A 13,601-nucleotide genomic window follows, 5' to 3' on the forward strand; every position below is an offset into this window, starting at 1 on the left:
GGCTAAAATGATCTTAGTAGAATTTCACAGCAATGTTTATGTCAAAGACAATGTTTTCATCTTCTACAGTACATTTCTGTTTTTTAAGACTGTCAATGATCCCTGACCTTCTTAGTAAGACTTGTTTTATTTTCTGGCTTATCCAGCTCAGCAACACAGCAGGGGCAATGCTGTTATTTTGTAGTGAATGTCAATGCAGGCAAGAAAACTGCTTCTCCCCAGCAACCTGGTGTTCTGCATCCTCCTCCTCTGCACAGAGCTTGGTCCTGACTGGCAAACAAGGATGCACAATGCTTGAGGCAAAATTCATACACTGCTTTGACTTCAGCTTACACAAAGATTTCCTGTGGTACTTTTTGCTTCTGGCAACTTCGAGAAGCCATGCTAAAGCTGGCCATGCTGAAGTGGTATCAGATCAACTGTTAGGCTGGTGTTTGGAAGTGTCAAATAATCTCTAAACAAAAGTAGACAAAAATTAAATAGACATGAACTACGTTCAAGTGCACAAAAACCAGAAATGGTGTTGCTTCCATCATGCACTTTTACACTTGCAGGGTTTATACACTGTGATTACTTCAAAGCACAAGGCACACAGCATTATCTGTATTCCTCTGGGTATTCAAGCCACTGGTTAGGAAAACACCTTCAAAACTGTTGGCTTTATGAAGACAAAGAAACAAAAGTAGGTTCTTTCCAAAGAGAAGGTTACCTTTGCTGTGGGAAGCATGTCCAAGCAGTCCAGTATGAACAATGCCAATGCTTGTATCAGCATCATAAACTGGTTAAATTGCCAAGTCAGGCTAAAGAGAAACGTTGCTATGAATACAGCCATCAGTGTGAGCCTCTGGAAGGAGGGAACAAAGTTTTATTTTATAGTTTTCTTTGTTAAAACACAAAAAATCAAACAAAAAGAAACCCCAAGAAACCAAACCAAAGCCCACCTTACTCTGGTTTTATTTCAAACCACTTTTAAAACACTGAGTCTTCTAACTGCAATAACAGCTTGGAGGATAACAAACATTTTATTGGAATTACAAATTCTTGACTTATGCCTGTGTTTTATCACTGCAATACCATCTGCAAGAAAACAGTGAGATCTCAGATAGTTTCAGCCCCCAGATTAAAATACAATACCTGTTTTACTGTGGTATAAACAGCAGTTATTTGATCAAAATGAGGAGTGGTTACTTAACTGTTGGTCCAAGAAACTGCAACACCCATTTGCTTTATTCTTGCAGATCAGGACAGTTCTCTGTTACTGAGTTTATTGTGTCATAATTGTCAGAAATACTCACTTGTTGAGCAGGCTGTAAATGAGTTCTGAGTAGGTATGTGATGGCTGCTATCTGAACAGCAAAGAATGGCAGTGCCCAGTTCTCCCTTAAAGGAATGGTGAATTCTACCCTTGTAGTATCTACTCTGTACAAAACAGAGAGTTTCACAAATTTAAAATCAAGCAAACATTTGGTGACAGAGAGCTTGCGATGACAAGCATCTTTGTGCTATTTTAACTCCTTATTTATAAAAATGGAGGCTCTACATTCCAATTCCTTCAGAACACCTGGCTCTGAAATAAATCACTATTAAGGTTCTGCAAATTATCCATTGTTTCTGCATCTCAAATGATGTACTTCAGCTTCACTAACTGTAAAAAAAAATACAATGGATTACATCTTACTTATGAAGCACAGCTTGGATGATTTAGAAATGACACATACACCCCAAACTAAAAGCACTCTCAAAATCCAGCTGTGGATTTCCATACCACAGGTCACATTACTTCATTTTTTGGTTTGCAAATGCACATGTAAGAATATACACAGGATATAATTTTCACTGTGATCCCAATGACTTGAGCATGAAGACAGTTTAATTGGTTATGAGCTTTTGGTCATTTTTTGAAGCTTTTGAACATACAAAGTATGTGATGGAAGAATTCCCCAAAGAATGGTCATTTGCAAAACCCGATTTAAAAACTAAAAGAACTTTCTCTCCACCAGGAAAAAGAGAATATTTGCTAAAAAGGCAAGTAGGCAACATATCTGAGACATGCTTAGCTGGAGAAAGAACGTGTCTAAATGGAATTACTCAATAGCCTCAGATGTAATTAATCTGGACAGAAAGTCTTTATCCAAATCCATTCTATGCACTTATTATATTGCATAAAGCAAACAAGCTCTCACTCTTCACCAATTATTAGAAAGATGGACAAATTTGCTCCAGATATTCTGTAAATGGAAGAGATGACCTCATGAAAGAAATGTGTGAAATACTGTACATTGCATGTGGCTTTTAATTACTTTTATATTTGGAGAAACATTTTGCCTCCATACACCTGTAATTATTCTGTAGTGTATGTGCTTGCAGATAAATTCCTTTAGAGCTGCTCATTAACATATCAAACATTTCTGGTAGAACCAAGACATTACTTTTATTTTCTTGAGTAATTTACAGGTAACAGCCAATGTCACCAGTCTTAGCTTCACGCCAGCAGCTTAATTCTGGCATAAAGCCAGTTCTTAGGTTTTTATCTCCAAACTGAAAATTCTTTAAGTGATAAAGCACTAGAACAGCTCAATTACCATATTTTTTCTCTGAGGCTTAGTGCAGGAGGTAGCTACAGGAGTAAGGGGAGAGAGAAGCTGAACATCAGATGAGCTGAGGTTGTGGAAGGAACCCCTGAAGGCAGGTGTGAGGCACTGAGGAGGCACCTGAAGGGCTTTCATGCAGATGTTTTAACACCTGAGAGATCCTAGGCTGGATAAGACAGGGTACAGGTGGTGGTAGTGGACAGGTAGTCCACTTTCAGAGACTACTTTAAGACAAAATTTTCTACTTAAAACTTCCAGAATCTTTAAAAACTCAGTCTGATATGTCAGCTCATTTCTGATTATTTTCTAATTATTTTTTGTTATTTAAACATGCTTTCCATTTTCTGGCTAATTGGAGAGAGGCCTTGTAGTTTCATGTTTTGTCCAATTAATCATGCAGTTAAAGCTTTAATGTCTTACCTTTGAAACTAGGTAAAATTTTAGAAAGATGAAATGTTTCATCTCACTTACCTGTTTGTAATATACCAGCAAGCTGCCAACAACCCTGAAAGCCATGTTCCACTAAGAAGCCAGCTTGTTACATACAGAGCAATGACATAAACTGCCTGAAGTCCAAACAAAGTGTAGATATAAAAATAAACAGGCTCTAGGTATTGCTGTAAAACACAAGAATACTGATGTTGACATTAAAACACTCACGGGGGGGATTATACTTAGTATGAATTAGGTTTTGCTTTTGCAAATTAAAAAGGTATCAGGAATATTTCTAATTAGAAAATATCTACAAAGGGGAGCTATGATTCACTGCGCAATCTTCATAATGCACTTACAATCTAAAGCCATAAATAAATGCCTACCTGAATTGGAAGAATCCTATACAGAATGCTGAGAAACACCTCCTGGTAAACATTCATTCTTTCAAGTATGTTAATTGTCCTCACAGATTCAGTTTTATTGTCATATACTAAACCATGTAAACCTTAATGATAAAGAGAAATTGAAATAGGAGATTGTCACTTTCCCCCTCCATCTTCATTTGAACAGTGAATAACTTTTTCAAAGGTATTTTAGGATTTCTCATCAGACACTTCAAACTTTGAGTCAATGATTCAGAACATATTACCTCTGAATCAACATGACCTTCTGAGGTCTTCAGCTTCCCTGCTTCAAATGTGACTCACAGTGCTAATTCAAGTACTATATATATAGTAGTGTATAAAACATTTATTTTTATACTTCCATCCCCAGCATAGAACCTGTGGTACATTCTGGATCCTGGGAACTGTTCTTGGCACTACTTTAATCACAGGTGAAGTTATTATTGAAAAATGTGTAGTATAAGCAAAATTGCTAAGGAGAAAGAGCTAAAGATCTAGGAAACTTGAGACTGTCTGAGAAAGCCCCATCACTGTATAGGATTTCCTTGGAAGCTGCTCCTTGTGTCACTTACTGTCCAGGAATACAGCAAAAAACATTTCCCCTTCCCAGAAATAGCTCATGCCTCAAATTAAACAAGAGAAGGAAAAAAAAATGAAAGCAATAAACTGAATAAACCAGCAAGCTGAAACCTGAACAGATATGAAAGTTGTCCCTCAAAGAGACTGCCTTCATCAGCATGTGAAGGTGTGGCACAGAAATCAATGCATCATTGTGAAATTTATTATGTCCATAACTTAGTGGCTCCCTGGCATAGGAACAGAATAAATCTGTCCCCAGTACAATTGTTACACTATCTTTCATAGTTATGGTATGCCTTGCTCTCAATTATATTTAGAAAAAAAAAAACCCAACCAAACCTACAAATAGTCAGCTGCAAAACTTACTTTACAGTTTAAAATACCTTGCTGTATGGAAGCAGCCTGAATCATCTGTTTGTAGTAGGAATAATAAAGTCCACACTCAGTTCTGAATGAAATTTCTCTTTCGACCTCCTGCAAGTGAAGTTGAACAGTAAATTCACTTTCCATTTGCTTTTCACCATCATCCAAAGCTGCCTTCAACTCCAATTCCTGCAGCACCAGAGAAACTGACCTCCAGAGAGGCTCCAGTCCTGGGCTTTCACATTCTAAGCAATTTAGTTCAACTAAAGGTAAACACACATAAACAAATCAGGATGAGAGGCAAACAGCTGGGGTGTAAATGACTCTTTTAACTGGGGAAATGTACAAGGTTTTTGTGATTCCGATATGCTGCTTGGAAATATTTTGGGCATTTCACTGTTTTTTTGCAATATGACAAGCTTAGATTGGCACAGTGGCCCACAGCTGGACTGTAAAGCTGCATACCCCTGCTCTGTGCATTTAGCCTTTTCTCCCAGCTGTAGTTATCCCTTTGTGTTCCATGGCTTTGCCAGCTCAAGGCTCAATTAATTCAGTGTGCTACGTGGGGGCTGCACCATGGTGCCAGGGATATTTCAGCTGGCAGGGGATGCTGCTGCCCACTTGTTCAACACTGCTTCTTGCAGGAAGCCAGCTGGCATCGCTCTCACTCTTAAATTACAGGTGAAAGGGAAAGGAACTCTTTACTTGGCTTTAGGGCGTGGTGAACTTATTTCTAACTAAAAATGTTCAAATTATTTAAACTAGGTACACTTCAAACCAGATACATTTCAAACTGTCTTTTTCTTGCTGCTGATATTGCAGCAGATGGGGTCTAGTAAGATCTGAAAGCTCTCTGCTTTGGAATGCACTTCCTTTTGTTACCTCATTAGCTGTGAAGACCTAATGCAATTTAACAAATCCACAGCTTTGGGCAACCACATTAAAACAAAGATGGCATGAACAACCAATCTGATGAGAACTAACAATTGTCTTATAGAGAATTGTTCTACTATTAGTGGTATTTTTAGTAGTTTGTATAGTAACATCCCAGCAAATGTATCTCCTAAGCAGTAAGTTAGGAAAGGTCTCTATCCAGTTAGAAAAAGTTTATACTGAGGTTTGAAAATCCAGTGAAATCCCTGTATGTGGTATATGCAAGTCACTAAAAAAATTTGTGTGATTTATAAAAATAACCTTATAAATTCATCTTTCTGTACAAAAGAATGTTACTGAAATAACAGAATATTACTTTTTCAGAGACTTTTATGAATGCCATTCTTGTTAATGCAACCTTGCACAGAACCCCAAGACTTTCAGCTTTCTCATACAGTCCCAACTCTTATGCTGGAGCAGAATTAATTCTATTTCAGAGCTAACATAAAGCTTGACAAAAAATCATGTTCTCTCCTCTGCTGCCCAGTACAGGTTCTTATCGCAAAGCACGTGTTTTATTGGAGTCAACTGTTGACAAACCAATATTAGTTCTGGTCTGAGAAAAGCCAATAGATAAAACCACAAGTGATTCAATCTAAGTTCAGAATTAAACTCTCACAGCTGCCCTGTGACATATAAATCATCATCACAACAAAAGCCACACACTTAGCAAATTGAGAGTGCTGGATTTTAAACAAGCTCTGGTTTCAAATTTATCATGACTGGAAAGTTTTCTAATAACAAAAAGTGGCTGACTCTTAAATGCTCATAAAAAAACAAAAGGGAATGCTAACATTTGGAATTTATTGGTGGGGAGAGAGGAGACACAGAAGGGGATCTAATTAGCAAAAATGCATTCAAACATTATTAATTTGTAATCCTGGCACCAGCTGTATTCAACCAAATGCTATACTTTATGAGACAAACACTAGTGAGTTTTACATCTGTTTCATGCTAAGATAACATCTGTTTTATTCATTGAAAATACTTTTCCAGTTCTACAGCAATTTATACTTTTCCTAGCATTCCATGTCAATAAAAACATACAGACTTATGGGTAAACATTGTGAGAGCACATGCTTATCTGTCTGTATATTCACTTTGTGAGGTTGTAACAAAGAAGTTTTCGCTGTTCCAAGGGAAAAATAAAGAACACATTCCTCTGGGACACACACAGAGCTGCTTATTATTTCAATTTATGCAATTGTATCCTAATAAAAGTAAGCTTTCACAACCAGATACAAAGGACTTTCTCTCAAGGGCAGTGCAAAATTTTAGCGCTTATGATTCCTCAAACTCCTTAAACAAGTCCTTCAGAATGCTGAGCAAGCAGCCAGAGTCTGAGTTGAGTTTTTCTATAAATGATGAGCATAAATAAAGCTCCAATTACTTTTCTTTTTTTTTTTTTTTGAGATCGCTAAAACAAAATTTGTGTAATTGAAACTATTTATTACTTTTCAATTTAAGACCAGGAAGATTTGAAAATTTTCTCAACACACAGCTGCTGTCAATGTTCCCAGTTGAGAACAAGCCTTCAGCAAATGTATTTAATCCTTTGAAAGCTCTCCTGGCTGGTTAACCTCAAGCCCATCTGTTTGAGGGCATGTTCCACATCAGACGTGATCCAGAGTAAAAGTACCCCTAACACTCTGACAGGCACTTCTGTGCAAAAGAACTGCCGAAGTCCTGCATGCCCTCCTTCCCTTCACGCCTGAGCATTCACTTTGTGCAGCTCTCATTACCTGTTTCCCTGCTTTTCTTCATAAAATCATTTTGTTTGGGGATGGAAGGGTCCTGAAAGCTACCCCCTGCACTATCCCAAGGTGCTCCAAGCCCCAGTGTCCAACCTGGCCTTGGACATTTCCAGGGATCCAGGGCAGCCACAGCTTCTCTGGGTTTGCACTCAAAATGTAAAAATGGAAAATATGAGCACTTCATGGACTAAATCCTGGCATTCTTATCCTAAAAGACTTACAATCTTACACTTTCATTCCAGACTTCCTGCAAGCAGCAATTTTATTAAAGGAAAAAATCAGTAACAGTATCTAAATGCTTACTCAGAAGGGATGAAGAAGAAATGAATGCCCTGAAGTTTATCTGTTTTTCTTACAGTATTAATTTGCTCTGTGGCCTTGGCTTACTCCTGTTCAAAGTGTCTTCAGAATTTGCAGCTGAACAAGCAATGGCTGACAGGAGAGGTGCCCCCCCCGCTCCATTTTTTTATTTGCATAGGAGATTCTGTTCCCAAAAAATGCTACACTGGAGGGGCAGCCACTAAACTGCTACTGAAAATCACTGAAAATAGACAAGCCATTTCAGATGTGTTATGCCAGAACATTTACAGAAAACTGAGAAGGATTTTTGGATAAGAAATCTGTTTTGACTTCCACCATCACAAACAGAAATGTTTGTTGGTTTAATGTATACGAGAAGGGACTCAAAATTTTTTCTTCAAAATTAGTTGATCAATTTAAGTGATTATAACCTGTGAACCCTGCTGGAAGGGGACACAAACACAGCTCCTGACTAGATGTCATGATATGCTGAATCTTTTCTGGTTTGGTTTTTTTGGTCATTCTCTCAGGAAGTCTTGAAATAAAAAAATAAAAGGAGCAATTGTGTACTTCCTTCATTGCATAAAGCACTCTTCAAGATGTGCTTTTTCAGTTTTTCTGGTAAGAAAACAATTGTACATCTTTCTCCTGTGACCATGGCTAATGGATAATAGCAGGCACATTTACCAACAAACAAGAACAAGACTCACACAGAGAGCAGCAGCTGAAATCAATGCACTGTTGAAAGCCATATTCAAAATACAGCAAAACAGTTTAACAACGACCAGACAGTTTTTCTACTTGGGTGAACCATTGCTGGAAGACACCCAAATCTGAACTGGCTTTCGATGAATTGCAATTGAAATTACAGAAAGGCAATCACTGCAAGTGTGTGTGCAAGTCCTGACTCCAATTATTTAGGAGTTAGGAATCATGACTTTGCATAATAAACTCTTTTTACTTCCAATTTTTAGGGTCGAGTACAACTGCCTACTTTTTAAATATGCAGTTGTGGTGTTCATGTATCACTAGGGTCTTCAGAACCAAAATTCCACCTTCTGCACCTAAAAGGTGCAGGTACAAATATCTGCCTGGTGCAAAAGTGTCAGAAAAATACTGCAGACCTTCCTCAAATAGAAAAGTACCTTCATATAAAAGTAAAGATGACGAAACAGGTCTCCCATTACATCTCTGTATTAATTAAGTTGCAACACAGACCCTTCTGGGCATGAATTCTTATCATCTGACTAATTGTGTTTGATTGGATGAAAGGAACAAAGTTAAGGGGAATAATACACAGTTATATAATTTTTATGTCACATTTCAGCAACATAAATCCTCAAATTTGCCCCATTTACAGCCAATTAAGGGTGACTGAAGTCAGTAGTTTAAAATATATGGAAATAGAACCGATTTAGAATTTTTCTTTTCTGTGTTGCAGAGCAGTGGTGATGCTCTACTGTATTTCACAGGCATGGTGGTTAACGAAACACTGGATGTGCATTTGGAATGTATCCATTTATTCTATGTTATGTTTAAAGAAAATATAATGAAATGAGACTACCTCTGCATTTCACTAAGCAGCAAGGCATGCAATAATTATGGGGCAAGGATTAGACTACAGTTCTCCCTTCCCAGAATCTGGGCAGGGGTATGAACTAAAATAAAACTTACACTCTTCAAAATTTTGGAAAGTTCAGTTGATACCTGCAAATATATATGCTTTGGCCAAACTTTAAAATGTTAGAGAAGAAAGCACCTTTTCCACTTATTTTCCATGTGATTTTTGAGGGTCTGATCTTTCTTAGTGTATAGTATGTGCTGTAATGAAAAGCTGAGCCAGTTGAGAAGTGCTGGAAAACATGTACCAACCTCTGCAGAGACCACAGTCCTACACACAGGCACAGGACACAGCTGTGGATTCTTTTACAGATATAGGGATGAGCCTTCCTGCCTCAGCTTTGCAGGAAATTTCAGACTCTTCATATGCACTCTTCTCTTCCCCTACTACTCCTAAAGCGGTATTTTGTTTAAAATGAGCACTCTGTAGTCTGCACATGCATGCTCTGGTGGAGATCACACCCCTCTAAAGAAGGGACACTGAGACCAGAGAGTGTCTGCACCTCTTTCTCCTTTACCCTGCTGCTAGATGAACTTAATTCTTTTTAGAATCTTTCCATCAAATTGGCTGAAATTGCTCTTGTTGCAGTGTTACCAGCCATCCATCACCTCCATGGGATGAAGTAACAGCTACACAGACAATAGATCCAGAGTACAAAAAACTAGAGGGGCGTATTTCAGTTTTGATATCTAGTGGCATTCCAGTGTACTTAAAATGAGAACAGTAATTATCAAATAAAATGACTGTTTCACCCACTGAGGGGACAACTTAATTTTAACTCCAGAACTGCTTATTTCAGTCAGCTCTGTGCTCCTCTGGGTCAGTCTGACAGAATAAAAAAGATGTATCCATTTTTTTCATACACTGCCACAAGCCCATGCCTGCTTGTACTTGGAAATACACAACACCTTGAATTTATTCACTGCTTGCTTTTGGAAGGAAAAGGCAAACCCAAGGTGTACCTTCAATATATCGAGTACAATCTTTCTACAAAATCAATGGAAGATAAGTGTGGGCACAACACAGTATTATATGTATAATACAACAGCAATTGTTGCAGGAAATGCAAATTATTTGTATTAGGGGAATACAAATGTTTCTGGGCCACAAAAAGTGTGTAGCATAGAAAAGACATATTGCAAGGCAAGTTTTCCAGTTAAATATATGTACTCTTTGAACAAAACAATACACAGACCTAGCAGAATGGATCTTAGGCACTTGAAAGGGAAATGACTCACCTTTTCTTTTCTCTGTTAAATTTAGCTGTGGGTAGAGCTGCATTATTTTCTCTGCAGTGATTCTATGAAAAAACTAGTCAGTCCTGGGTCTTGGGAATAGTTGGGTTGACATTAGTGAATGGCAGAAACATGTTTTGAGGTTTGCACATTTAGGATGACATTATATAAAATTAGTTTTGAATACCAAGAGACTGTCCCTAAACTGTATCACAAAAAAAATATTACAACAGTGGAAATACAATTAGGAACTGTGTGCCAGGATTTTGCATAATTTTTTTCTTTCAACTGTTGGTTTTTATTTTAATTTTAGATTGCTTTGGATAAAACTAAGGAGATTATAGAAAAACACACAGTAAAATGTTGAAATTCTATTGCAGATAAAGACCAATTTTTGGAAGAACCATAGCTACAACTCAGACAGGAGCACTCTAGAAATATTTTAAGAGAAAAAATTGGGGACAGGTATTTATAGAACTGATGCGGTATGGTGGGAAGGGAAACATAGCTTTTTTTAAATTGAATTTTTAAAAACGAAATATTCTGGTCTTGAGCAGGTTGCAAGACAAATTAAAAAAAAAAATTTCAACTAATGCTCATATTAACGCTCCACAAAACTACTGATGAAACTAGGAAAATTATTATTACCTTGATATTGGAAAACCACAGGTCATTTTCATGCAGTGTAGCCACATAAACAGAAGTAAGAAATCCAAGAGAGATGGCAACAATTCCACCAACAGTTATTGAGAGTATGTTCCACACCTTTCTACCTGGAGGATCTTGAAAGAAAAATATTTCAGTCTGTAACTGTGAAACATATTATTGAAACTACAGGGATTTTGGAAAGCCATTTACCCATTGCCTTTGCTAATACACTTTACATTCTGCAGGTAACAGGACACCTGGTTTTAACATAACTTTTGTTTTTATTTTCTCATATAGGAAAATCAGAGAATTTTAATTACATACAAAGTGAAATAAAGTGTGCCTGAGTTGGTATACTTTGAATTTAAGAACACAATGATCCTATACAAGTTTAGCTCAATGCCATAACTAATTTGTAAATCTGAATTGAAATATCTTCCAGAACTTTTCACATTCAAGCAATACAGCATGACTGATGACAAAGCAAGAAATTCACAAGAAAGGTCTAAAAATAGCTGCCTTTTGTGAGGGGGTTGCTCAGTTTTTGTAAGAAAACAACAGTGAAGGTTCAGAAGCCTCACTAAATACCCACAAAGAGACTGAACAGCAGCCACAGCAGCCTTTGATGATGGTGTCATGCTCTGAATTGCAGATGGGCTCCTGCTGACACAGGAGCAAGGGCAGGGATGGGATGATGTGTTCTGACCTCCAGGCCTTCACTGTGCCCTTACGTTCCTGGGGTTTTTCTATTTTCAATGCTAAGGTGAGGTTCAATATGGATTACTGATTTGGAATTGTTTGAAATGGCTATTTTATACTGTGTGTGACATCTGCTTAAGGGTTCCAACTCTGCAATTCCATGGAACTGAGGGCTGGGCTGCAGGAGAACTATGACCACTTGCCCATTTTGTATATGTGTTTGTGCAGAAACATCAACAGAACTTTCTGTTCATCTTCCCAAATTCAGAGAAACATTTAGAATTTAGATCAAAATATCCCTTCAAATAAGTTAATCTAAAAATCCCCCAAAAAACAAGGAACTTTGTCAGCTCTAAATCTTTAATTCCATACACAAAAATGTCAGAATTTCATTATGTAAACAGATCCTGGAATTAAGACACTTAATTACTCTCTTTAAAATTTACCTTACCAGTGTCCTATAAATTAAAAAGCAGAAGTTTGCAGTTAAATTCAGATTTTACATGCAACCTGCCTATTTTTAAGTACATTTCATCAGTTGTCTTCAAATCCTTTTATGTTACCAATGATTTGGACTGGGATTCTTCGAAGAACTTTGGATGGGTACGTACAAGGTGACACAGTGTCACCAATAATAAATTGAAAAAACTGTTCTCACCCATTTAAATTAAGATTTTAAAACAGAGATAAGATTGACATGCAGCAATCTGCATGAGACCCTCTGTCTCATCCAATTAATTTTAGTGATATTTGAGTATGGAAATGCATTTGGCACATGCCTAGCTCTGAGCTGTGCTTAGGACAGATCAAAACCAAAGCACCACTAAAAAGCCATAATGTCACTTTGTTTTTCATTACCCACCAGGCAGAATTTTCCCATCAGGCTTCACATTTGTCTCCTCTGAAGGCTGATCTTCAGCTGCTTCTGTGCCTTTTCCAACCCTTCTCTGTCTTATGGTTGTCATGATGTCAGTCACTTTAATTCATTATTCTTCAGCCTGACTCCTAAATGGACACACACAAGCAATGCATCTTCCTACCCAAGCAGTCACTTGATACTGTATGAAATATGTGAAAATAAAACCACATCTTACTGACATCACAGACTCTGACTTCTACAACTCTACTGTACATAAAGTCTATCTTACCAAAATACAAGGTTTATTTTAAATCTCACTCAGCAAATTATAGAAAACATTATCTTAAATTATAAAGACTAATGTTCACTATTTTACATACTCTTGAACAGGTTTTCAGAAAGATTCGTTATTTTGACTGCCCTCAGTTTTTTAGCCCTTGACTCAAAACGCACACCAGGCTCCCCTTTTTTAAAAAGTCTAATCCCTTCAAAGAAAAATTCGTTTTTTCAGCCTATTTTAATTGGGCACCTAAAATATGAAGCCAGTCTCATTTAGATCCTGACTTCCAGGAAGCGCCCAAAAAAGGGGATCAAAATATGCACAAATGATGCCAGAGAACACTTGTGTTACAAAAACTGGAGATAGCATTAAAAAAGTACTTGATGTTTTCCACGCCGTAGAATTTGCGGCCATTGCCAGCCCAAGCTGGGGCAGTGCCGGCGCTGTGGATGCCAGGTGCTCCCGGCTCTGTGAGCACGGTCCATGCACAGAGCTGCTGTCACCCGGGCAGCGGCGTCGGCGCCAATCCGTCCCTCCCGGCGGCACCACCGGCTCCATCCCGCAGCAACAGCTGCTCCCGGAGCTGCCCTGCCGCCACGGGCCAGCACGCCTCAGCCGCACAACTTTGTTCAAAGCTTTCGCAGCGGAGCAGCTTCGCCTCCTCCTCACGCCCCTGGGAAAGCAGGCGGGCTGGCGTTCTGGAAGAGCGGCTTTGTAGCACACCTGACAATTCATTACCGAAGGCAAGACGCTCCTCCCCACCCCGCTGGCCGTGCCGGCGCTCCTCGCACGCCGGTGCCGCAGCGCTCGGCTCCGCCGGGGCGGGCAGCTCCCCTCCGGCCCCGCCGCCGCGGAGGGCCGGGCCCGGGGCAGGGCCGGGCCGGGCCCGGGGCTCCCGCG

The 13,601-nt window shown here is 38.6% G+C and overlaps 1 protein-coding gene across 1 annotated transcript in view; it reads right to left on the reverse strand.

The window, feature by feature from the left end:
- DPY19L3 (dpy-19 like C-mannosyltransferase 3) overlaps window positions 1-13,601 on the reverse strand; it is a 33,255-nt gene that overhangs the window by 19,482 nt on the left and 172 nt on the right. The window contains exons 2-8 of the mRNA XM_068202552.1: window positions 12,425-12,567; window positions 10,864-10,997; window positions 4,393-4,483; window positions 3,410-3,531; window positions 3,063-3,208; window positions 1,296-1,419; window positions 710-844 (exon numbers count right to left, since the gene is read on the reverse strand). Of these exons, the coding sequence (XP_068058653.1) occupies window positions 710-844; window positions 1,296-1,419; window positions 3,063-3,208; window positions 3,410-3,531; window positions 4,393-4,483; window positions 10,864-10,997; window positions 12,425-12,527 (855 nt within the window). The 5' untranslated portion in view covers window positions 12,528-12,567. The remainder of the gene's footprint in view (window positions 1-709; window positions 845-1,295; window positions 1,420-3,062; window positions 3,209-3,409; window positions 3,532-4,392; window positions 4,484-10,863; window positions 10,998-12,424; window positions 12,568-13,601) is intronic.

This window comes from Anomalospiza imberbis, chromosome 12, assembly GCF_031753505.1.
Source record: "Anomalospiza imberbis isolate Cuckoo-Finch-1a 21T00152 chromosome 12, ASM3175350v1, whole genome shotgun sequence".
NCBI lineage: Eukaryota > Metazoa > Chordata > Aves > Passeriformes > Viduidae > Anomalospiza > Anomalospiza imberbis.